This window comes from Anopheles maculipalpis, chromosome 2RL (assembly GCF_943734695.1).
Source record: "Anopheles maculipalpis chromosome 2RL, idAnoMacuDA_375_x, whole genome shotgun sequence".
Taxonomy (NCBI): Eukaryota; Metazoa; Arthropoda; class Insecta; order Diptera; family Culicidae; genus Anopheles; species Anopheles maculipalpis.
Window position 1 is genome coordinate 16,815,681 of NC_064871.1, and position 26,982 is coordinate 16,842,662.

At 44.3% G+C, this 26,982-nt stretch overlaps 1 protein-coding gene across 2 annotated transcripts in view; it reads left to right on the plus strand.

Annotated features, from left to right (window-relative positions):
• The window catches only part of LOC126556912 (translational regulator orb2), a 195,869-nt gene that overhangs the window by 13,725 nt on the left and 155,162 nt on the right, over positions 1-26,982 (plus strand). For both annotated transcript variants that reach the window (XM_050212469.1, XM_050212470.1), the window contains exon 2: positions 23,853-23,958. In XM_050212469.1, coding sequence (XP_050068426.1) covers positions 23,853-23,958 — 106 coding nt within the window. The remainder of the gene's footprint in view (positions 1-23,852; positions 23,959-26,982) is intronic.

Genomic DNA, 26,982 nt, shown 5'->3' on the forward strand with positions numbered 1-26,982 from the left:
ATCTTCTCCTCTAGGCTTTATTGATGCCTCGTTCCTTGTCTTTCCTCATTGCGAAGGAACGAAGCGGATAAGATTTGAGTCCGGGCGCTGTATACGTAGGCTGCTATTTATATTTCTGATCTTATAATGAAAATGCAAATATTTATCATCCAAATGTTTTTCGTTCTTTTTCAAAGTATTCTCCAGCACGATTAATATACGTACTTTTGCATGCGCTCAAACCAATTGTCGAAGCACTTTTTCCTCTCTGAGTGAGATACCTCCAAAACGTGGTTTTTGCACGCTTCAACATCAGTTGCTGGGGACAAAAATTGTTGACCACGGATTTTTTTTTCTTGATGTGCGCTAGTATAAAGAAGTGATTGGGTGCCAAATCAGGGCTATAGTGTGGATGACCCATCAATTCGCCGTTTTCACCAGTCAAATAAGCGATGGTTTGAGCCGATATGTGCGAGCTCGCATCGCTCATGGTGAAGAATGATGCGTTTTCTGTTGTTCGTTTTTCTAATTTCTCCGAAGACTTCTGGCAAACAAATTGTGGTGTACCATTCAGAATTGATCGTCCGACGTTTTGCCGAAGAAATAGAGCATTTGCTTCGAAGTGCTTCATCCACGGATAACTTTCGTTGGATTTGGATCGAGGTTGAAGACCCACACACGGTTGATTGTTGTTTTGTTTCGGGTTCATACACATAGATCCATGATTCGTCACCTGTCTTTTGAAGCACCACGATTGTATTTTTTCAACATTCCCTTGCACCAATCGACACGAGCCTATTTTTGAGCGATTGTCAACATGTGCGGGATCAAACGACAACAATTTTTTCGTTGTCGGGCAGGTGTTAGTGCAAACTTGTGTATATGTTGGTGGAAAAAATGCCCAAAGATGCCTCTATCTCACAGTATATGTCACATGACGATCTTGTACAGATCTTGGTTAGATCTCGAACGGCATCAATGTTCTCAAGCACAACGGCCGTTTTTGGACGTCCTTCTTCGAAATTCGTCATTGAACGATCGTTGGCCACGATTAAATTAATTTTAACCAGTTTTTAACAGTGCTATAGGATGGAGCTTCATAGTTGTATAGTTTGTTATATCAGTTTGTTCAATAGTTTGTTTATATCAGCACACCGTACCATTAACTTTTGATCGGGCGCAACGCAAAAAGTAGACGTAAAATTTGTTTTAAAAGTTACTTCTCTAAACCAAAATCCGATAACACAATATTACAGCTGTAATTATCAAACTTTCTCTAATTGAATTCTAATTGAATATTATTGCAACCTTAAACAATGGGCTAGCAATATTCCACTATCGATTTGAAACATTCCCCTAAGAAATTCTCTAACATGTATCCAATCGTAGTATGCATCGAGTAATTAGAACTCTTATCTTAGAACTCAACTTATCTTTTTTCATTTTAGCATTCCTTAGTTAATTCTCTAACGAATTATTGAATTGCACGTACTGTAGCTTACAGTAGAATCTTCTGAAGAATAATGCATTAAATTATTAGAATTGAACTCAACATTTCTAAAGAAACCCACCGTCTGACTATCAGTTCCGTAGAGAAACAAAAAGGATGGCGAATTTTATCGGCTTATCCATCATTAAAATGTTTGCTTTGGGGCTGAATAATGAAGCTGCGCTTTTGTTGTCGAGCCGTTTTAATTCATTCCACCGCTTACGTTAACGAGAGCGGCACGCACCAGCTGTAGCTGGATGCTGCTGCATGACTTTGCGTGTAATCGTTTTATCATGAACGAAAGCTTAGGCTTGCACGCTTCTTAAACAATGTCATTTACTTGGCACAGCTTGGCCATTTTGCCGTTTTGCATACGCTCGCAGGGCAGGGCTGTACGTTTCGAATGTGACGACTTCCTTCGAGAAAAAGCATCCAACGAATCCCATGCTTGCAAATGAAGTAGAAGCGGATTAATCTCACAGTTGACTAGGTTGCTGGATTTTAAAGCGAGAAATCGGAGAAAGAAAACCTTCGCCACCGGTGAATGAAAGCGTAAGCATAAAAGAGCCGTGCTTCATTGCTTCTATCCCGCCCCGGTTTACCCATTTAAAGAGAGTGATGTGGTATTACTTAATTCTCGTAATGGAACCGATAAGCTGCGTCTGTCTTTCGTCCCATCCGAATCAGTCCCATCCGTCAAACGCGGTCGAATGCTTCGGAATGTGTGTTGACCACCGACCAAAACCAAGCCACCATACTACCGCTGCTACTCAATATCGATAGCGTTTTCTTACAGCACTGTGCGGCAGCGTTCGGTTTCCAGCGCTGTACGGCGCCTCACGCTTACAGCCACTGACGCCATTCGGTTTCGACTTCGGAACGTTAAATGTCACACTGGTGGAGGATAACGAAGCTGTTTAAACTTTACTTTGACGTAGGAAGTAAATTGATTGGCTCTCGTTCGCTGCTGCTGCTGCCGCCGACGCGACGATCGGGAGCGTGCGTGAAGTCTGGCACGGGGAAATGGCTGCATCATCAAGGATAACGAATCGAGCCATGTGGCTGTATGGGTTGCCAGCAGGGAGTTCGGTTACCCATATCGTCGTGTTCGGTGTGTTGTTGCTTTAAGGCGAGCGAAAGGAAGCCAAAGATTTGGTTTGGCGGTTTGGCCGGTTGTCGCGTGGAAAACCGATGAAAGGAAAAGAAATTCGGCACGTTCTCTCGGCTGAAAGGTACGTGCGGTGGTTGCTGCTGCTGGTAACCGCTGACTGACTGCTTTTTTGGGGATGTAATTTTTCGATCCCTTCTTTTTTACAGCTTCGTGTCGTGTGCCGCACGTCCTCCCTGTGCCGGGTAGTGAGCATTGCGCAGTGTCGAGGCAGACTGGCGACAAAATTTGCGACTGTAGCCGTAGCTGTATGTGGCTAAATATATAATTTACTGCTTATGAACTGTCGCCACAAAGCGATTTGCCACTTTTGGCCGAGGTTACAGTGCCAGAGTTGCAGAAGCCAAGCATATAAGGACCCTCCCGTTACAGAAGAAAAGCTGGAAAAAGGGTCGTGAGCTGGCTGTATTAAAGTACGGGCGGTTACATTTTAAACGAACATTCGCTTTTTTATTATTTGGATTTAAGCAGTTCGATGGCTTCGGGCAAAATGGACCAAATAAAGTGCTCATTCAGTAGAACAGTTTATACACACCTTAAACGATAGAGCTTTAATTAGAAGGGCTTGTTTATAGCAGAATTTGTACCGTTGTTTCATTGGGGTGGTTATTTTCCAACACTGTAAGTTAGTTTGGTTCGCTGCTCCTCGATCTCTACCCAACCTATGCAATGTAACTTCGTAGTAAAAGTTGCGCTTTGCAGCAGCTTGAATAATTCAGCAAACATTTTTGTGCAGCAACTTGTGATGGGTAACAACAATGCAAGTTATTAGAGGCGAAATAAGTTTACCACGCTTCGCTGCAGATGAGTTTTAAAAAAGCATTCGACCGCTTTTGCAACGTCGTAAGACGATCGACTCAAAGCAGAATTTCTTGGCAAATGAGCAGTCCTGTAACAAGCAGAGAGAAGTAAAAAGATGTTTTACGTTGGCTTTTTTGTTGGTGTCTTTCGTTCTTGTGTACCGACATTACATTGCTCCACACTATCCGTGAACAAAAGGATAACAGTACACGGATCGAGCCGGAAAGAAGGAGGTGGAAAGTGGTAAAAAGCGTGCTTCATTTCTGGAGACTTTTTTGTAGTGAAAATCAGTGTTGGGCAAAAACGAACGACAGTTGGAACGCAGTTTTGGATTGTTGCAGCACTTTTGTGTTTTATTGTTTGAATTTGAAGGACGATTGTAGCGAGCAAGGAACCACAAATGGCAAAGCGTGGATGTCAACGACATGAAAAACACTAAATTGTCCGTCAATAAAACTATTTAAAAGTGGTGTAATTTTGTTGTTAAAATGCGTTTGAAGAAGTCGAAATTTAAGTCGATATAACTAATCGACCATCGCTGCTCAATCGTTTAAAAATGTATATTGATGTGCATTATGAATAAAAATTTCGATAAACTTCATTCCTGGCTTCATATTGATGCCAAAAACTAAAACATATGAACCATAACCATAAATGATATCACCAAGAGTGACTTTCTCATATATGTATACATGCAAACATACACTCGTGAAATCTGCATTCCTACCACGACGGAACAGGAAGTACTATTTTACGCTGCAACCAACCAACGCTTTGCAGTTAAGTCCACTCTTCCTTTGATGCAATGATGAGCGTAATGGTAATAATAATGATATGACGATAATAACAACCTGCACAATGACGGAACAGACAATCGGGTACATCTATCTCGGAACACCCAGCGTGCCACCACCGGACATCTAGTCCAACTCGAAGTAGAAAACATCGCGTCTATTTCGAGTTAGTATTGACTCTCTTTCTTTTTGCATGTGGTTATCTGTCTCTGATTCACTCTCTCCTTTTCTAACTAACATTGAAAATGTTCTGTAAAAAAAAAAGTTGTGCTCCTGAGCATTGAACACCAAGGCAAAGGGATAAGTGGAGCTGCTCGATGCTGCTGCACAAATCGCTTTCAAAGTGAAGTGTTATTTGGTGAGCCAAGCAGCAAACCCAACACCGAACGGGCTGGAAAAACAGGATAAGGTACGGCACGTAGTTCCGAGGAAAAACCTCTAAACCGGGAGTGAAGGCGAAAAGGGAGTACACAACAACGGGACAGCGGAACAGTTGGTGCACCAGAGCTGTTATAAAGCAATTCATTTGAGTGTAGAATGTAAAATAGAGAAACAGTGTGAGGAAAAAAATGCTCCACACAGTGGACGGAAGCGGCTAAGTGTGTATGCGGTGAGTGAGTGGCCCCGATGGCGGATGAAGTACCAGGCGGCTCCATCGTGTACAGTGAGAAATCAGCACCAAGTCCTGGTGGTGAGATGGAAATGGTTTAGAAAGTATGTTGCTTACGTGAAACCACGAGACGAAACGAATGCAAGAATACGACACGTTTTTGTGGTGGGACGCTCGAGGGAACGGTCCGTTGCACAGAGGAGCATGATCGAGTGGAAGAAAAAAAAAACATTAAACCAAAGCAAGCAAAACGGGACGCTTCCGCGGGGCTGTGTTGTTGGACAGTGTGGCCGGACCTATCAGAGCACCGGCGGTGGAAACTTTGTCGACAAACTTCCCACACGGCTGCGAAGCGGAAACGGTACGGGATTGGTAGTACGAGCGCGAAACGGACTGTGCAGGCCGGGTACAGGGAAGAGTTGCTTCCGAGGACAAGCGAAAGCGTGTGAGCTTTGTTGGTGACAAGATAGCGATTGTTTGAGCAAAAGTAACAAGAACCTCCTTCGGGAGCGCCGGAAGCACTCTAGGGAATCCTGCCACTGAATGGAGTGGACCGTATCGGAAATGTTTCTTCTGCCGGTGCAGCCGCGGCCCGGAGACTCTTCTGCCTGCTTTTGTGGGATGCACAAAAGGGGTTTGCACAATGATAGCGGGTGCAGCAAGCTGGTGTTTGCATGGAGAGGGGTCGATTTGCTTTCGGCGGTATGTGTGTGTGTGTGAGTGTGCAAGCGAGTTAAAAGAAGCAAAGGGAAAGAAAAATGGCATGATTCCCGATAGCTTTAGGTGAAAATCGAAATTTTATGAAACATCACCGAACCGGTAGAGGGTTATTGCGATAGTTGATGCCCTGGTTACGGTTACATTTTTCCGATGAACATTCGCAAGGAAGGAATGTATGCGCAGCGGATGGATGCAAAGGCAGCAGCATAGTTTTAATGAACTGCTTGATCATCTGCTTGAAAGACGTGTAAGACAATATCAAAAGATTGCATCCATCCCGTGCAAGTGCAAACGGTTGTGCTGCTCGAGCAGGGAGCAAGCGGAAGCGAACCCTGTGCGGCAGTGTGTTGCCTAGTAAAAGTGCATCGATTGTCAGTGCATTCCAGTCAAGCGAACAAAGGTTTCTTTGAAGTTGGATTTTACGGGAGTTTCGTTAATATATGCATTACCCAAGTGGGATAAACGGTATCACGGGGAGAATGCTTGCGAGTATCGTTTGCATCAAACGGCTGACCTATTTAAAAATGTATTACGAAAATTCTTAAAATGGCAAAAATATGCATAAACTATAGCATGAGTGTGTGCAATGTTTAAGAATTCTTTTTATCTTTCTTATGTCTAATCATTTCCTTTTGTGTTCTGCTTCCAGGTGAGTGTATTCTGCTATGCGGTTCATCAACGCGTATGAGCTTGATGTCGTACAGTAAAGCTAAGTACTTTTTTAACTTACACTAACAAATTCTTTCTCATATCTTATTAAAAAAATTTAAGCTTTATTTTCAATCTACTCTTAATTAGAAAATATTTATGTCACTATGCAATAAGGAAACGGGATTGAACGTTTGAAACTCTATTTAAATGGAAGAATTTGTTTTTTGCTTGTTATAAATAGTTGATTAAGGAATAATTTAAATTCGTCGAATGAAGTACTGCATTTTATGGCGAGAAATCAAAGAATTTTTTTGGGTTTTCGTTAAGCAAATGGATTTTTATGTAAGCAAGGTGATGCTCCCTATGCTTGTCATTTTGTATAAAAAATTGTATGAAAGTGGTATTATTTTGGTTGTTAAACAATCGAAGAATGATTCGCTTGGTTTAGGGTTTCAAATACAATTTCAATCCATTTTTGTAGTAATTCAAACTTTCGTTTAGCTTCGATATCCGTAAAAGTTTTCCTATTGTTGGCTTTACGAATGCAGTTGTTAACAATCGCATTTAAAACACTTTGAAACTCTGGCTTTGCTAAAAGTTTTGTTCGAAAATATAATGTGCTAAACTGCTAAATACCAACATTTACCTTGCACCTATTGTTAGCTGCATTAAAGAGAAAAAAATACACCTTAAAAAACAGATAGACGGCCTGACCGAAAAAGGGTATTATTTAGGGGTTTTAAAATTTAGATTACATTTGAATAAGATAGTAATAAAGAACTATGAACAATGTCACTTCCTCTTTGGTTTTACGCTAGTTTGCCGATCTGGCGATTATCGAGCGATAATTCTTGAGCGGTGAGCAACTATTTCGATGTTTTTCTATGAATACTCATCTAAATATGCACAAAATTCGTGATTGAAGTATCGAAATTGCTGTTTTTCTTGAGCAGTAGTCAACAGATGATTTATTTTTCATAATTTTTGTTTCAAAACAATGCTTGTTTTTGCAGCCTGCCTGGTACAGTTTCCCTATCAAATAATCCTAATCACATACATCTGCATACTACCAACGCAGATGAAACGAACGTGCTTTGGACCTACCTTCAAATCAAACTAATTGTCGTTTAGCCTTCACTTTGCAATCAATTAAGCTTTCCCTTATCACGATCCATCACATCAATACTGAATGTAGTATGCCGAATGCGGGCAGCAACACCCGGGTAAAATGGTTCGATCTGCGAAAAATTGGCTTGCGTGCGTGTTGCATGTCAATGGGCTGATTTGCTAAGCCACAATAAATATTATTCCAGTACGCTACGTTTGATTGCCACGCGGCTGCCGCCCTCGTCACGCGCGCAAAATCAGAAGCCGCGCGCAAAGTGGCAAATAAAAACGTTGCAAAAGAAATTCCAATCACCACCTGTTACGGGACTCATGCACATAAGACCGGATGGTTGGGCGCGGGCTTGGTTCGTATTTTGTATGAGCCGTAGAGTAAACCCGACTCTGTTCAATTCCTGTTATAGCAGGTGAGTCGGTTCACGTCCCAATGTGTTTCTTATGCTTGTCTGGTGTTTTTTTTTTCTTGTTGCTGTAGTTCAAAGCGAGCTAGAAAATTCGCACCAAACTGCCGGAGGGTTATCAAGGAAAATCGAAACGGACAAGGTTAGCGTTGAGATCGTGGAAGCTTGAAGCAGAAAAAAAAACGGGCACATACAAACACATTGACGTGAAACCTGACACCTTGGGAGGAGGGGTTTAAAGTGGTAGAGGCACTTGTGGTGGATGTGAAGTTCAGGATTCATTGCTTCATGCACATCCTGCAACCCGACAAACCATCTGCATGTTCATGCATATTAATATCATTTACCATATCGTACCTTTGACACCTGGTACTAAGGTCCTGGTGCTTCCACTCTCACCATCATCATCATCATCATCATCATTACCATCATGTACATTGGCAACGTTAGAATCATCGTCACCCTTCAGTGGGCCCGTCCGATTTCCTATCGCTGGTTGTAGCCAATTTTTCCCACCCCATCATGCCCATCACTTCACCCTAGGCTTCTGGTACCGCGACGATGTATCCCCTACCCTATGTTACTGCCCTTCCCCAGCCATCCTCCCCGTGGGGACCATCAAAGGCGAAGTCCCATCCAGTAAACTCCCTTCGGGGCCGGTAGTCCAAAATCGAGCCGAGTGATATTAATGTTGATGTGATTTGTTCCTTGCGGGTGCCACTTCGCGCCATTGCCAATTTGGTTTGGCAGCCCCGTGCCGTGGCCGGGTGAAAAGCCCTGGCAGCAGTGAGCTACTTGAGTGACTTTGAGCGAGGGCACACCGGGGACCGCACCCGGTTGACGACACGTTTTGCGCGTTCGGTGAAATTTGCCACCCGGTCGCGGTGAAAGAAAGAGGTTTCGCGTTAAGTATTGAGTTAACATGGCACGTCAGCCAGGTTCCGTGGGGAGTTCCGTCCGCTTGGTGGTGGGTCGATTCCGATTGCTTGGTGCTGTGAGCAAAAGAGCAAATTCGGTGGGCCATGCAAGGGATTGGGTTCGGTTGGGCTCGGTAGTCCCCGAGCGTCCATTTCCGTCCTAGGCGAACGCACACACTCTCGACCACCGTGTGGCTCTCTCTCATTGGGGGTGGTTGGAATAATTTGAGTTGATTTGATTTATGTTTTTCGTGTCAGTGTCATATTTAGCATTTTCAGCTGTCGTGATCTCTTTCTCGCTCGGCACACAAACACCGACCGTTGCCCCATCAGTGAGATCGTTGAGGTTTGCACAAGGGTGATGTACTTGTGATGAGTGTGTGGCACTGGTCGGTACTGCTGCTGTGGACACTTGTGGAAAAGTTTTGTTTCCATTTTTTATGCTATACTTACCATCTGGTAGAGCTTAAGCTGGAACAGGCTCGAATGTAATTAGGCGGTTTACCAACAACGGGTAAAGTGGTTAAAAAACTCGGGGTGGTGCAAAAAAAAAAACACTTTTCCCACTTGCTGCGGACTTCGATCTATGTCCGGAATCAGCTGGAAGCAAGGCGAGAGACGCCGTGAGAGGGTGGAGGGTTTTTTTTATCCACTCATTACACCCCAACACCCCACCAGGCGTTATAGGTCCGGGATAGGTGGTCAGCACATTCGCGTATCGTGTGTTTGAAGAGAAGCGAGTGTGACAAGTAGTTAGGCGCGTCGGATAACACTAATTTCACCCTCCATTTCCACGAAAGCGTGGAGTGAGTTCTTGTCGCTCTCATTTTTTCTGCCACCTCGCCTGCCCCAGTTTGATTCCAGTACCGAAACCACTAATGTTCGGTTCGGTACAGTTCAAGTGCTAAGTGTTTGCGCTCTGGTGATGATGTATAATATGATTTACTCGCAACGCCTGGTCCGCTGGTCTGGTGTGTGTTAGGGCGCTTGTCCAGCACCGGTAGTAGTCAAGGGCTCAAGGCACACATTCGGAAGGTCTTGCCCTGTTGGATCGGCTGGATGGATGGTATGGGTTGCTTACATAATCGTTGTGGCCGAAACCGAGCACCATTGGTGATGGCCAATTAAGGGTGCTGGAATATTATTTTCTCCCGCCAGCGCGATACACGAAATGAGTGTGCAGTAATTGAATTTTCTTTCGAAACTGGTGTCGCGTATTGGCGCTGTATGTCGGTGTGAAAAGTATGGTAGAAAATCAGATTACGGAATGGCAATAATAGCTGTTTCGATCGTATGTATCGTGTACTTTAATTTCTCGAACGATCCAAACAAACTTTTACTTCGTTTTGTTGTGTGGATGATCAGTTCAAAATTTCATGTAAAAACAGATTTTTCCTTAAACCATTTAAAGACTTTGCGTTTAAAGCTCAATTAACCTGTTCTTCGTGAGCAATAACATTAATAGGACTGTGTTGCAATGCTCGGGACGAAATTATAAACGTCTTTTTTACATTTTAATATTTTGCTTTTTATTTTGTTTGACGATATTTGGTTTTGTACTGCACGGATGCAAAACAGAACGTTATTTCACTCCTCTCGATTGCTTTTGTTCGATCTTTGGTCTTCACATTAATCCTCATTTGGCTGAATTCTTAGGCTTAGCCTCGGAGACCATTGGGCGACTGCTATTATACCAATATGAAAACAATAACTGCCTGCTCTTAGCCCTTCTTCCAGCTGAAATTGATAATTTTTCTGTGAATTTAGCTCCAGAATTTTCTGATCGTTTCACTAACATTTCAATAATAAAATGTATTAAATAATATATGGTGTAAAAAAGCATTAAAAATCGCCGAAAACACAATTCCAAGACACTGTGAAGAGGTTACGTTTACACTGGTTGACATTTTTGCTTTGTGTTGCTTAAGACCTTTTAATCTACAGCAGCGCTACGATAAAACCTTAAAGCTTTTGCGCGGTGTCGCATATTGTAATTTAAATTATTTACACTTAGCGTAATATTTGTACTGCTTTGCTGTATTTGCTCTATTCTGTTTGAATATTTGCTAAAAGTGTTAATCATATTGTTATTTTAATCAAACGTTTCATGATTTGTTAGGCGAAATTAAAGATTTTGATAAGGTAACAGTTCTGTAGCTGAGCTGCATTACTGTTTTAACATAGTTTAAATACAAAAGCAAATCTTGAAATGCTCTCTTGCGGGCTGTAAATTTCTCCTCCCGCTCATCATGGAGTATTAACACGACAAACGCTTAATACACGAACACTACAAACTCTCTCCCTGCAAGTGACAATGAAACCATTTTAATTTGGCACAAAACTTGTGTCATTTTGTTTATTTCACCAAAACAAGTGCTTCCGCTTTGCTACATCCTTTGGAAAAAGCATCCACCAACCACCAACTGACAGCATTTATGTCACCCGATTGTTGATTCAAGTCACCGCCGCGGCTTCGCAGCATGGCGGTGTTGTGGTGTGAGAGGCAAAAGTCAACCAAAAACAAAAATCGATTCCTACTACCTTGTTTATTCGGTTCTTCTTGTGCGTTTTTTTCCTTCTTTCGCTTCTTCCTCCATCTATGTACCATTAAGCGAATGAACAATTTTTGTGGATGGTATTAAGTGTCTTCAGCCAATTCTATCGATTCATAAACATCGTATTCCGATGGCATTGCTGTGCAAATACGGCCACCTCAAACATCACCCAACAACGGGAACAAACCACGATCAAGTACAGCGTGCGTGTGTGTGTGTATGTGTGGCAGTGTGTCCTCTGCCAGCCTAGGGGACACACAAAAAAGTTTGGTTTGCTAAAAGGAAAACAGAAAACCATCCAGAATGAAAAGCGAAAAAACTTCCTAACGTCCGCTCAATATGCTTAAAATAAGTTCGGCTTGTTGGTTGTCGGCTTTTTTTTTTCGCTTCTTTCTGCGCTGTCCTCTTACTTCTGTGCCAGTTTGTGTTGTGCTTTGTTGGTTTGCTTGAAGTTTGCTCCCCATTTTGGTAGCGCCATGTGATGAAGGCCACCGACGTGAATGCGTGTAGGTGTCATTCGTTCGGGTGCGGCAAGACCGGGCGCGCCGTGGATTGGCTGGGGTAAAGTTCGCCCATCTAATGACACTGGCTACACTTGCTAAACAACCGAAAAACCTCATCGTTTGCGGTATTACGAGTTTTATTTCGTTTTGGGGAGACAGAACAAGCTTTTTGGACTTTTTTTTTTACTCTGTCAAGCATGTGCTCAACACGAACAAGTAATGGATCCAGCGCCGAGGTTCGGGCGGCTTGTTTCGTCCGGGCGCTTGTTATTATTGCTGTTTGTGGTTTGATTGTTAAAAAAACGTATGGAGCGAATGAACCCGAGTCCCGGGAGAAAATCGAAAGCCGTGGCTTTGTGCGAGGGAGTACGAGATTTCAAATCAAGCAAGCTCAAGATGGTACGATTGTCATCACAACCAAACCTGTAACGACGGTGACGACAGTAGGGATGTGAACGAGGTCGTCGACGAACGGCAGGCAAACCATGTAGCACACCGTTTACAAATCTTTTGCCCAAGCCCGAGGTTTGCCTGCGGGAAAGGGGAAGAATATAATCGAAGCGAGAAAAAAAGGATTGCATCACGAGCTAAGGGAAATCAATAACCAACCGTGCTTTATGCTGGCACCTGGTTACCATTTCGGTTTCGCCGCTTCCGGGTACCTTGGTGGTCGGTGGACCGGAGGCAAACCTCTACTTGGCATTGATTGACGAGAGCAAGGCTAGAGGGGAGGGGGAGGATTTTATGCTACAAAAAAAAAGTAGTTGAAGCGTGCAACCGTTTGCCCACTCGACAATACCATTTGTTTCATCGCGCGAATGTACGTGCCGTCAGTATGCTGTGTGTTGCGCTGAGTGTGTGGTTATTGCTGTTCGACTTTTGTAGCGAAATTGTCATGAATCATTCAAATTATGGTTCGAATCGACTTGCAGCAAACATCGGTAGAGCAAATAGGGTGGGAATTTTGTTGAAGCTTCTCCCAATGCCAATGATTCTTGCTTTTAAAGTTGATAGTAAGTGTAAATTCAGTTCCAAAGTTAAGACGAAGAATACAACACACACACAGTTGACTTTAGTTTTCATTCGTATAAGTGCTCGAGCGGGATTGTAAATGCCTTAGATCCATAAATATTTGCAGTTTATTGATAACAACGACCGAACCATTCAAGAAGCTTTGCCGTAAATCATCCCTTAAAGTGGTTTACTGGTGAACGGACCCTCGGCGACGAAAGGGAGGATGGTATAAAAGTGTATGAAATGTCGGTCAACTTGGTCGGTTGTAGTTTGAGCAGTTCAGCCAGTGGGTATGCTGAATTTAGTGCTATAAGACCTATTTGCGCAACAGTACCGAGTAACGACATCAACCTGTAGAAGAAGTTTATTTCTAGCTCATCAAAACCTGCTGCATTCGATGAGCGACAAGGCGTCTCCATCACCTTGTCGGGACAGCCAGGCATTGTGGACTTGGTTTGTTCAAGGCGATGCGAACTGGAGCATTACCTACCGCCCAAACGCCGCCCGCCGGTCGCTGCCCCTCGTACCTGGTGAAGCGATGGGGCAAACTTTAGCTTGACGCTTGAGATTTTCCCCGTTCCGGGGCGTACAAATAAAATCGAATGATAACGAGCAGACGCTTTACTTTACCCCGGGACGGTACTTATGTGAATGCAACGGATACGCTTATGGTACGTACCGGAAGCAAAATCACAAAATGTGTGAACATACACACACACACACCCACACAGACACAGAATACTACAAAAAGACAGAAAACGCAAACATAGGCATGTTTTATTTTCCCATCCGTACGCTTCTTCTACCACTGCTGCTCCTGAGCAGCCCCGAAAGTCAACGTGAAGGAAGTCTGAAACGGACCGTAGGCAGCGTACTGCTAAATAAAGCATGCACAATACGAGCGATGAGGATGCATTAAATTATCTATGGATTTTTGCTTTCGCTACCTTTTCCGGCGCAAGACCAAGTGTGTGTGTATGTATTTGTATGCGTGACGTTGCTTTACGGGAACGTGTATGAAAATTGCTGCTCCGATGCTAATGGAGGCAGGTTGCGTTATGATTCCGACTACTTCAATAGCAACTTCAATTGAACAATTTGAAATGCACATGTACGAAGCGGGACTTTTACTATTTTTTTTAGTCCCCTAAAACTCAGAGCGAAGGAATTCGCCATTTTTGGAGCTGTTAAATTTTAAATTGATCGTTTGCGGATAAGTTGTCTTGCATACAAAGAAATGTTTGGGAAAAATGTTTTTTTTTAATACTAATTGTTACATATTTAACGCGCGTATGCGACAGGAAATTCGCCGCAAGATACAGAGAGATACAAAGAGGGAGAGAAAGAGAGCTGGTGAACCTTTTAACATGATCCTTGAAGGGCAGTCAATAAGGGACAGTCTCCAGCGTTCCTTCATGTCATTTTGAGCTCGTGCTGTATTTTTGGACGTTTCTACCTTTCCCTAAATGTTGGCCTGTCTGACTTCAATATCAGCCAGTATTTTTAATTTACAGATCAAAATTTGCTGTTCAAATTGTGTTGAGCATGCATATGTACCACAAATGTGATTTTAATAAGATTTTTGACGCCAACTACGATAGGCAACGAATAATTCATGAATACGCTCGAATATCTACGCGTAGTTCGTTGCTATGCGAATGAAGAAACGTTCGTATACACGAGCCCTAAAGCTTTTTCAGGTAGGCTACTTTTTACTTTTTCAGGCTGTAAATTTGTATGAAGAACAAACAGGTTTTTAACCTCGAAACATGAATCAATCATCGTTTAAAAAAAAAACTCTCTTAGGTCACCATAGACCCTATTAATGTATAACTATTGACCAGGCCATTATTTATGCAATCTTAAACATTCTAAACTTGCTAATGCTACGCATTGACCACTCAGATTAACTACGATTTGTGTAAAGTCTGAGAATGCGCCTAATCGCTAGCCTTAGGAAACCAAACGCCCCTCGAAGTTGGTTGCCCATACACGAAAGACGCCACTCGAAACTTTCCCCCAAAAGATACAGGAACAAGGCCTCAGAAGGATAGAACGGTGGCCCATTCTAGTAAAGATAACAATCTATTTGATTAGGCTTTTAATTATTTTCAACATGCCAGTTTATGGCGGACAAAATGGATTGAGCCTGCAGAACGCGCATTGGTCGCCCCAACGCTTGTACGTTAGTACAAGGCTACAATGTTTGGCTCCGGACGCTCCGGCTAGAGTTTATGTGTTTATGTGCGTCGTGCGGTGCGCGTATCTTCGTGCCACTTCGAAAGCGGGCGGAACGTAGTAACGATCTTGGAAGACATTTCATGTTCGACACGATAGTGGGTATAAGCTTGGAGACAAGCACTTTCACGACTCGGCCATAACTTGTACCGAATGGATCTCTATCATCGCCAAAACCCCAAACCTCGCTCTCTCCATCGTCAGAAATCCTCCAGCCGGGCACGCATACGGCGTCACACTATGTCGGCAGGTCAGCCTTTTTATCAGTGTGTTAAGCGCAAAGATTTCGGTACAGAAGTTTATGCTTGCATAAAAAAGTGCTGTAAAAACCCTTTTCTGTTTTAATAACGAGCAGGGTTAGATAAATGTTGCGAGCGCTCGTTTATCCCGTGGCTGCCGTAGCCCATCCTCGCATATCGTGGTGGTTGATGAATGGATGGGTTGTAAGCAGCGCTACTCTTTTACAAACATTGTCACCGAAACGAAACCGGCGGCAAAGTGTCGTTGCTCGACGCGGCCATTCGAGCCAGTGAACCGTTTGTGGCTAAAGATAATTGGTGTGAAGATAAATTTCACTTCATCGTACCTATTAGCAGCAAAATAGTGTTACCCTCGCGTACACTCGCGGTTAGAATAGTCGGTCGAGGCGCGTTGCAGCACCGCTAATAAAAGTTGCCGGCGTAATGCATTTTCTGAAGGGGTGGGGGGTGCGATACAAAACTGATCTGGTAAAAAGAAGAGGCAAAATGAGGCAAAACTCAGTAATACAGTTATTATTAATAAATGTTTCATCATGCGCTCTGGAATCGCATCTGGTTCGGTTTGATGCTCGTTGCTGAGCTGGCTCTGCTCGGGCCACAGGCACGAACGGGTTGTGTTGTACGTAGAGGATAGGGGATTTTATGTAAACGCGAAAACATTTTCCTACTATTCGCTACTGGTAGCAACGAGCAACGTTCGCACCATTGGTTTCCTGGGGCGGCGTACCACCAGGAAGAGCATCATAACCACGTACCGTGGCTTTCAATAAATTTTGCAATTAAAGTTGCGCCGTGTTTGGCAATAAACTTCAATCGTACGCCGTGAGGCGAACGAATGGCGACTGAACTATTATGGAGTGCTTTTTATTCTTGCAGTTATTGCAACAGGCTTGAGTGGTTGGGTGAGTTTACATTTTTATTTTTTGCATTTCAAAAGATACTGGATTTGCGTTGGTTTTTATTACTCATGCAATAAAAAAAGGTAGTTGAGTTTCATAAACATGATATAAATGTGTTTCTTTTTCACTATAATTGATGAAAAACAAGCAGCAAAAGCGACAAGGTTAAGATATGGGGAAAAGCTCGAACATGTTTTCTAAAATTAATCAAACAAACAGCAAATTCCATATCTCACACCATTATACCACTCGCGAAAGTCGACCCTCGGTAGGGTTGTTGTGTTTACCCGTACTTAAAGAAATTGTTCCTAAAGGCAAACTTTCACACCTGGCTTTTTTTTTGTTGCTCTTCTGTAAGCTAACAATGGGTGCACAGTAGACGAATCTTCCCGAACCGTTGTGTATCTGCCCGTTTTCCTTACAAACATCTCCTTTTTACCACAACTACTCACCAAGTAAACGGCTCTCTACCATCGTACTGTTCTCGCCGGGGTTCAAACATACCAACGAACGGAAAATTAGTTGAAGCAATGGGACCGGTTCTGGCAGAAGCCTACCAACAGCACACCAGGGCTGGTGCTGTACAGTTTCAGTCCAAAAAAAAAAGCATGTTGAGCACAATGAAGTTGTACTTCGCGACGGGAAGAAACATGATCCTGCCGTAGCTTGGCAAAAACGTATCCGTAATAGGTTACAAACAACGGCTTCTTTCCGTTCTTTTCCCGAACAACAGTCATAGAAATGTGGGCAACACACCGGCACCAGTAGCGCGTTCACGAGAAGAACTGAGCGTAATAGTTTCGTGAAAAAACGTGAAAAAAAGGCACGAATAAAAAATCAAGAGCTATAACAGTTAGCAAGCGAGTTTTCAGGGATGTGAACATAAATTCTTCCATAAAACCCGGAAAAGGCCGCGTACGAGTCATGCTACTGCTGCTGCTAGGTGTTCACCAGCAGCACAATGGGAAGCAAGCTGCATTCAGGTACTCCGAATCCATGGGTCCCTGACTGGTCCGAGCTTTATGCATTTGGTAAAAATCAGTTTCAATCCACGGTACTCTGCCACGGTACAAGATTCCGTCATCGATCCATCCTCTCAAGGCCCATCGTCTGACAACGACTTTTTTTTTTTCCTCTCGTTTCCATGTTGTTAAACAAAAAGGATCTTCTATAATACTCAAAAAAAAAAAAACAGGAAAGTGCATCAAACGTACTGGTCCAGTCCAGTAGGGGCCGTAAAGTGTACGCTTCTGTACGGTGCGAACTTCATGCAAGCAGTAAACCCCGGCAAGTACGGCAAAGAGAGCGAGAGATAAACGGAGCGTTTAACCTTGGTACGGTGGTGGTGTCCTCGGGGTGGTTTTACCTTCCTTCACGGTACGGTTTCCCGTACGGTACGCAGCCAATTGCAGCCGTGCCCGGAACTGTGCTGCACACAATCATTCGAACTCCTCGGTCGCGGTGAGAAACTTAAAACTTCCCCATCTCGGTTGACTGGGATGGCTGGATGTCGTTCGGGCAGCAAAATGAAAAGGTAGACTGGCTGGCCTCAGTGTTACGGTTCGTGTGTGCATTGAACCGGCACCCATTGTCGGTTTGGTGCTAGACGGTGCCATGGGAAGGATTTGCCTTAACGCAGTGATACTAGACTTCACCGTGCTGTGCAACGAAACCAGCCAGCCAGTTGAAGAGATGAAGCGAAGAAATATTCGCTGCCGCTGAGTATCAGTGCGATTGTTTTAAGAGCCGGTGATGCAAGGTTGGATGGCTAAAGCGATCGTAAAATGGGGAGGCAAACAAAACCGGCGAGGGAAATATTAAAACACACAAATGGTGCATGCTTAGCATGGTGGTGACTGGAAGTAGGAAATGCGTATATAGGTGAGGAAAATATTAAGCTAAAAATCTTAAGCCTAAATTAAAGCAAACAAAACACGAAGCTCAAACTTTAAAGACTCCACATTCACCCGCATACATGCTTATCTTAAGAAGCTTGTTTACCTTAACAATTGCAGTATTCACAAACTACTTTCGGGAAGCGTTCCAGTACGATGTTTTCCGAAACACTCGTCATGCACTTTAAACACTGAAACAAAAATACAAATGTTTAATTCAAACGCACATGTTTGCTCACTCAAGTTGTTTTACAATCGTGATAAAAATACATTTACCGTCTGTTTAGAGTGTGTGTTTTTGTGTGAATCGTTTACACAAACAGCAAATGGTTGTGTACACAGTTCCGAAAAATTCTTTCGCAAACAAATCGGGTTTGGTCCGTTTTCGAAAGCATTCCGCAACTGTTTCCCGTCCCACGAAAAAACACGGTCCTGCACAACAGCAACCCGTTGTGTGCCCGTGCGAAGCCGTTTAGCCATGCCATTGTCCCCGGGGATCGAACCGGAACATCACGCATCATCTATTTCTGCCTGACAGAAAGCCGGGTGCCCACCCGTCCTTTAATGCTGTCCGCTGTGTTCTAATTATGATTCTTGTCCCGGTTCGTCCGTACCCGGCAGCTTGGCAGGCAGTGATTGGTTCACCCGGCTTGCCGAGAAAACATACACTGGAAATTGGACGTTCGTTCGGAAAAGGATTGCGTGAGCCGAATAGCTACAATAACACTGCTAATAATCCACAACCGATCCACCAGCACGAACGTTTGTGTGTGTGTGTGTGTGTGTGTGTGTGTGTGTGTGTGTGTGTGTGTGTGTGTGTGTGTGTGTGTGTGTGTGTGTGTGTGTGTGTGTGTGTGTGTGTGTGTGTGTGTGTGTGTGTGTGTGTGTGTGTGTGTGTGTGTCTCCATGAAATGATCTGCTATTGTAGGGCATAACGAATCCGTAAGCCAACCTCCGGAAAGCAATGTGTTCTGGGTAGTTCGAATGTTTGATTGTCGCGTTTAGGCCACGCTAAACGGTTCGGTGCATGGGACCGATTGTGGCTGGCGGGTGGAACGCAAACCCCCCCGATAGAAATGAGTCCAATGAGCTGTTATATCGGTCTGCACAACCGAATGTTTCTGCCGGCATGACATCGGCTGGGTGCCATCGGAATACGAACAAACGGTAGCATTACCACAGCGCCGTACTGTGTACGTAACGGTCTCGCCCCGGAAGCTGGAATTGAATGAAAATATCAACTGTCCAATTTTCGGTGCATCTTTGCAACGGTGCAACTGATTGAGTGGGTTATAGAATTTTAATGGTTTTATGAATTTTTCCTGAGCTTTCGCGCGCTTTGCCTTGCCGTACGGGACCATACCGAGTGCGGGATGCAAGGCAAAAATTGGCAAAGGTGACTGAAATGCGATGATGAAGCCCAGCCAAATTCGCCAAAAACCGAACGGACCGGGACGGCTTTGGTTGGATGCCGTCTATTTCGGGGTTTTCGGGTCGATCGTTTTCTTTCGTCAGAATTCCACCCAGACGATGGAGCGCCCGGAGGCACGATCTGCACCGCGCAAACTAGATGAGGCGGTAGTATTGGCGCACGGACATTTCTCAACTTCTCTACCTACCGGGGGCTGCTAGGCTGGCATCGGAAAGCTTCAATAACACACTGGCGCACAGAATGCCAGAATGGTAAGGGCGAAAAAGCGAATTGAATCGTTCATAATTGATCAGCCCCGGGTCATCCGGGATAGTGGAAGCGGTTCTGCAGCTCGTCAATTTTTGGGCCGCTCGCTGCGCTCGGTAGGACCGGACTGGAATGGCTGAATTTTTGTACCTGAAACCTTAACGCGAACGTGTTCATCCGTCATTGGGACGAAATTTCGCGCCACAAAATACCAAACGGCATCGACGCGAATGGCATTCGGAAGGCAGCCGGGAGGGAAAACTAAACAGGATCGGTATTTCGCGTGGCTTCAGCTGTGTTAGGTAACGTGTTGATTTCAGATTGACGTTTCGGTACCAGCCGGCACCCCCTGCCACGTGCTAGCTGATCCTAACGCAAATATGGTGCCGTTTGATGGCCGGTTTCGTAGGGAATAAAAAAAAAAAGCAACGAAACTCGCAAAAGTGTCGCATAGTATGATGAAAGGTGATGTTTGGTGTGTGCGTTGTGGGATTCGCACGGTATTGGAATTGATTACGTTACGGATTGAGCTGTTGCAGCTGCAGGTATATTGCGTAGGCATCGCATCATAACTTGCTGGAATGCTGCATAATGGTTGGGGCTTTTTTTTTTCGTCGATGTTGTTTTTCAGCCATACGCAAGTATGTTTAATGAAATATGTTTGACGCAAAAAAGGGACACCATTAGAAGTGCATTGTGCTGGATCATTAATTAACATTTTTCTCCTCTCAAAAAACTGTTTAACTGAACAAAAATCTTTAATAAATTATTTTGATGAGTAATTTTCGAGTGCTTTATTTGAAAGCGGTAGCTATTTTCCATGAATCAACCTAATTATCTGATTCAAAAGTGATGTTTGCGCTGCCTGAAACTCATCCCAACAAAAGAATACCTCCCGCTCATGACATTTCCAGCGAAACGCCCTTTGTTTATATGGTGTGACTATTCAAAGGACTATCGATTGTAATCAGCATGAAACGAATCATCACTCGTCGTTAGCCAGTGAAATGTAGCTGCTCCAAACGCTGAGCACTCGAAATAGCTTTGATCTCCTGCACCGTAGCCAGCCAACCAGCCAGCCTGGCTACCCCCAAAAACAACCAGGGCGCCCAGCTTCCCAATCCCGACATTCAATTATAACTGCCCGAAGAGATGAAGCTTCTGCACCTTTGATGAAGCGATTGAATCACATGCCAGGCAGTCTTTTAACGATGATGAGGGAAGAAAATGTAAGCACTGCTGTACCGTCTTATCAAATCAACCCACCGAATAACAGCCCAAGCCTGCCCCACCTGTCAGGCGCACACGTTTGATGTACAATCTTTTCTCGTTACATGCCTCATGCTTTCTGCCAAGAACGAAACCAACTTTCAGGGTATTGGGTGTGTGTATGTGTGTGTGTTTTTTTGCCTGAATTTCGACTCTACTATAACACAGGTTTTATTGCGATCGATCTGTTTGTGCAAGCGAACCAAAAAGATAGCTAAAGGTGGAACGGTTTGCTTCGGGCAAAATGGGCCCACGGGCAAACAAATGGAAAATAATCAATTTCATTCACCTGTCTTGTAAGTTTGTTCTTTGGTAGCTTTTCAACGGTACTGAGGTAGTAACATTACGTCCATGGCGCACACACATGGGCGAAAAAGAATATCTGCGTCGTTGTTTTTGTTGAAAGAATGTTTACCAAAACAGTGCTTTTGAATGGTTTATGGTGAAAAAAATTGTTTATCTGGCCCGTTTATACCCCCCCAAACATTACAAAGCAGAGCTTTAGTCAATGGTTCGATCCGTTCGCTAAGTATGATGACTTCTGTCTTCTGCCCTGCGATATGATGCAAATGGCAAAAGGCGATCATACCTTTCAACTTCAACAGATGCATTTTCTGTTAGATTTAACTTTCTGCTTCATGCCGCAAACTGTGCTCCTTACATATATTTGCTTTGACTGCAATCCTTCGCGCTAGCACGGCAAGTGATCGTTTTTCGTCGCTGAAGCTGGAGCATCGGCAGCCAGCACTGACACACACACACACACACACATTACATTCCGGATGACTGGTGGTGAGCCTTTTTCAATGAATTTTCTTCACCATCTCCTGCGGGTTCAGAGGATTTGCGTTACTACTCCGTTATCCCGTATCCCCTAGACAGCCACAAGGAATACTACTATTTCTCTCCCCCGGAGGTGACTTTCGCACTGCACTTCGCATCTTGCTTTGCCAGCTTCGGAGCGCACCCAGACAAGCGAATCGAATTCTTCCACACTGCACTGATGCTAGGGAAACGTTTGAGGAAAAGCCGCCACCACCAAACATGCAACAGATGGTGCGGAGCGGAGCACCCGGCTGGATGAATGGGAGCCCGAATAGATGGCGAGAGTATGCAAAAAATGTATGGCAAAGCAAAAACCGAACCTTGGCTCTCGCATCCCGTGCATGCAGATGAAACGTTTGTATGTGCGGTTTTTCGGCTTCGATTGCCTTTGGAGAAGATGGGATAAACTTGCCGCTCTTTTTGCTCGGATGCTTCTGCTAGGATCCGGCCCTTGGGGACCCAGACTTGGGTGAACGTTGAGGAAAGCAAGCAACAGCAAAAAAAAAAAAATCTCCAATCCTTCGGGTGCGCAGAGACATCTTCTTCTAGCAGTTTTGTCATTGACTGTGGATTCCTCCGGTAAAACAGCATCCTCCATATGAGAGACAGAGAGTCCCGGCAGCACCAATGTGGATGATGATATAAAATGCACGATTTACACGGTACATCGTCCTGCTTGGGAGGTTTGGTACCGCCACTGGCATTGGCTTTTGGTGTTCGTTTGCAAAACACAACATCGCATCGTAAGGGTGGGAAAGGGTGTAGGAACGGCCGCCACGGGGCGGGGTTGCAAAATTGAAGCGGCAAGCGGAAATATTTCATTCAAAATCCAATAAGAAAATATTTATACGACCCAGTTTTGCCATACCGTGGATGGTTGGCGCTTCGAGGGCGGCATTATAACGGGGTTGCTTCCGTATTCGTTTTGTTGCCGGGTGTGTTTGTGCGCTCTTTTTTTGTCTGCTGTGCGCTTCAACCGACTCAACCGAATCGAACGAAATAAAGTCAAAGTTGGAAATAAGCAATAGAGGAAAAGTTTTGCCTTGCGTTGCTCTCGGGCTAAAAAAAACTGGCGCGCTGACACGGCGATAGTGTGATATCGTTTCGATCCAATTTAGAGATTTGACGAGTTTTTCGAAAAGCATCCGGTTTTGCACCCGGTTCGTGCCAGTGTACGTGTCGGTACGCTGCTAAGTGTGAGTGAACAATTTATTGTACGCCTCTAGCGGCATTTCCATGGCTGAGGTTGGTGCTGCATCAAAAGCATGTAAGAAATTTTAAACATTACTAGAAACCGAAACGAATTAAATTCGAAACAAAAAGAAACAAATACATTTTAACACACAAACATCCGGAAGCTTTTCGCAGAGCATCACTGTTGCAGGTAGCACTGAATGAGTGAAGCGTAACATTCCGTACGCCATTTCACCGGCAGCACTGAAACGTACCCATCCGAGTGTGAATGTTACCTGTATGGAAGCGAAACTTATCGTGGCCAACCTTTTGCGAAATTAGTTTCCCTCCTTTTACTTCAAGCTTTAGTACATTAGTTGGCGTGGGTTTTTCCAACCCCCGGGGTAATGCCACCGGGGAAGCTGGGTATTTCTGGAGGCGTACCAATTTGCCATTTGGGACTAAATTAACATACACGAGCAACTTATGAATGGGTTCTCGTTTCCAATGGTTGACCTTAAAGAAAGCGACTTTGTTAAGGAGCATCCTTCCGACCCGGGGGTTTTTGGGATTCACCGCAGTTTTTTTGGGACAGGGTTGGATACACTTCGCCACCCTCTCTCCCCTTCCCCCCATCCCTCCTCACCTAGCTTCGCCTAGGTTTGGGTGTACTGGCTTAATGGTACTGTCACTCTCTGGAAGCTTTCGTTGTCGTCGCCGTCGTGACGCTCATCTTTTGAAAATACTGCGCTGCGCCAAAAAAGGCGCTCGGATGGCAGCAAAAACTTACCACCGTATCCATTAATTACCGCCGCAATCTTAACTTCACAATTTTCCGAACCGGATTTCCTAACGGCTTCATTTCGTCTTGTTTCCCCTGTTCTGCAGGACCGCACCGGACTGAGCAACGGGTTGGACATGCGCTCGCTCGAGCACTGTCTGAGCGACATCATGCGAAACGTCGGCGAAGCATCGCAGCCGGATCATCTGAAAGGTAAGTCTGCTTGAACCGCCCCGTAAAGATTCTCGATCGAATCACCCGCAGTATTAGATGCGGACCGTAACATTGGAAAACTTTTGCAGGGCGGCCACTCTGGTAATGGGTCCCCTGTCGGCTTTAGGGGGGAGGTCAGCCTCTAGTCTAGGAAAACTTACGACTGTTTGTTTGTGTGGCTCCAACACCCGCTATCACACTCTGATTCACAATTATCTTAAAAATCGTTTAAAAAGCGCAGTCCACATTACCGAAAGGCAAACGTTACGTTGCGGGTTTGTTCCGGGCAATCTTCTATCGGGTGCCAGCTTTTATGAGCTGTCTGTGTTGAGATCAAAATTAGCGTACGATAGTTCACATAACCCAGCTCAAAAAGGGGTCCATTTTGCGTCATGCAAACCACCCCACGGCTCACAGATGGGATACGGTCAAAGGTCGTTTGTTGGGAGGAATTTTTCTGGACGAAGAATTTAATTAACATTTGGACAGATTACCTTTACCAACCGGCCGGGAAAGACTAAAGGCAGGGAATCAAAAGAGGGGAATGCCATACTTGCGCCCTCTATCGATCGTGCGTCATACATTCGCGGCCCGTTTTTTTTCGTTGGGCGGTTGTTCCTGTTTTTCTTTTCTTCTATATTTACCAGATTGCCGATAAGCTCAAGCTGTACATGGTACATGGAGCTTCAAGCAGTTCCTCGTTCCCGTATGTAACCCGTCACAATCATATTCGTTTAGCGGTCAAGCTCGGAACTTAAGTTGGAATTTTTCGGGCAGCATTGGATGATAATTTGAAACGATAAGCAGAAAGCACAGAAATTGTGGGCATAGCATAACTTTTATTGGGCCCTAATCTGTAGGTTTGTGTGTGTGTTTTTTTCCGTTGGTTGTAATCTTCCAAAAGCAGCTGTGAAGCCAACATACATACATCACGAAACATGCGTCGATATTTATTTTATTAATTTACATAAGCTTGTGGAATGTTTATTAATCGTCTGTAAAGGGGCCATTCAGAGTGCTTCTGATAGGGATGATTGTACAACGACCAAAGAAGCCTACAATCTTAGGAATGTTGCTCTAATGGGATGGTATTGAAGAATACAGGATCGCTTGTACAAAACAGATAGTTAATTAAAAGAGCATTCTTCCACAAAAAGACGTTTTAAAAAGTAAGATTTTTCATTTTAGCACACATTTTTGGACAAACTCATTTTAGCAAGCGACGTCTACCTATCCAGATTGTCCCGAGAAGATCCAAAAACATATCATTTGAAGCATTTTTTGTAAACCTTATTTTTCTGCAACATCTTTCAACGAATGGTTTTCGAAATTTTTGGCACTCCAAGTTTCGTGCTGCTTGTCTTGGTTGGCCTATTGACAGGTCTACGCTCATTGTTCCAAGTAACCGGCAGCAACCTACTTGGCAGGTGGCGGTTCCGACTCATACGACTACTACAGTGTGCAGAGATCGTTGTGGATGCAGCGAAACGGCCATCAACACACGCTCCGACTGTTGACATCAACGAAACGATGCCAAGTACAAGTGTTTCCGGGTAGAAGCGGACGGCAAACATTTCCCGCTACACGACTATCTAAGACTGTCGCAATAAGAGCATCCATTCCTTTTAGGAGGCAGCACAAATGGTAAGGGTTACCAGTCGACCTATTAAGCTTCATGAGCAAACTGTGTGCCCAATGCACACACAAACACACACATGACACGCCAATTCTGCATTGCGGTGACACAGTCAGCAACAACGTTGCATGTGACGGCCAACCGTGCAGACTCGCTGGGATGCATATACACGGCTTGGGTGGCAGTTTCGAATTTATAGTTGATCTTTGTCGGTTCGGAGAGCAAGCATGCTGATGTTGATGTGCTTATGAGTTGGTTGACAATTTTACCAGCACTATTGTTATGTGGGAAAGTATCAAAATGAATCATCACACTAGCAGCAATTGACAACTGCACGAAAGAATAATCTACCAGCGTTTGCTCCTCCCGCAATATTACATGGAAAAGGATATGTTGTACCGATGCTTGTTTTCATTTCAAACAGCTCCACACTATCACGTGAACGGGTGGCAATCGGAATTCACTGAAGTAGAAGCGAGTAGAGCAGCAAAAGCTTCGCAAAACCTTACACAGAAATATCTCGTAATCCGTGTGTGTCGTTCCGCAACAAACGAAGCACAAATAAAAGGTTTAAAATCAAAGAACATCTTATTAATATGCATGGGAAAAATTTTTCACTCAGCGCATCCACAACGTGTGTGTGTGTGTTTGTGGAAAATCCGCAGGGAAGCTGGCAATAGCAAAAGCCAAAACCCATCGTAGCTTTAGCGTGAGCCGCTGTTCGGTTCATCTCCGGAGGGATTGCGAAAGAGTCGTTGGTTTCCAATTTTTTTTTTCCAATTCCAAGTCTTGCCGTCGTTGTTGGGCGGAAGATTGGATTCTACTCATATGACGGCGGCCCTCATGCAGCTCCGGATTGTTGGTACGATTTTTGTCACATTTTTTTGTTTGTTTTGCTGTCCCTTTCCACGAGCTTTTGTACTGGCAGAGTGTACGAATGGACTGGCGGAAATGGTCGAAATTCGATTCACACACACACACACACACGCTGGAAGAATCTGAGCTGTCCTGAACGATGCGGACATGGTGTTCGCTTTTCTTCCCATTCAACCCAACCAAGTCGGTTGTGCTCTTGTTTACTTGGCAATGCGTGAGCAAAATCTATCAGCATAGTGATTTCCATCTACTTACTGTAGATGCTATGGTACCGTCTGCATCAAGTCTGCCATACCAGAAGGACATGATAGCGCTTACCAGTCCAGCAACAGTAATCACCTGCTCGTCGATGAATCTGTGATTGAGTGTGACTTGATCGAATTTCAAATGCGGCCTACGACAAACGTGATGATGATGATGACTCGGTGTCGAAGCAGCGGTATGAACGCTGGAGGAGTAACGCCCAACGAGCAACGCTTTCCATAAATTTCCGCACACCTTTTGCCCGTGGT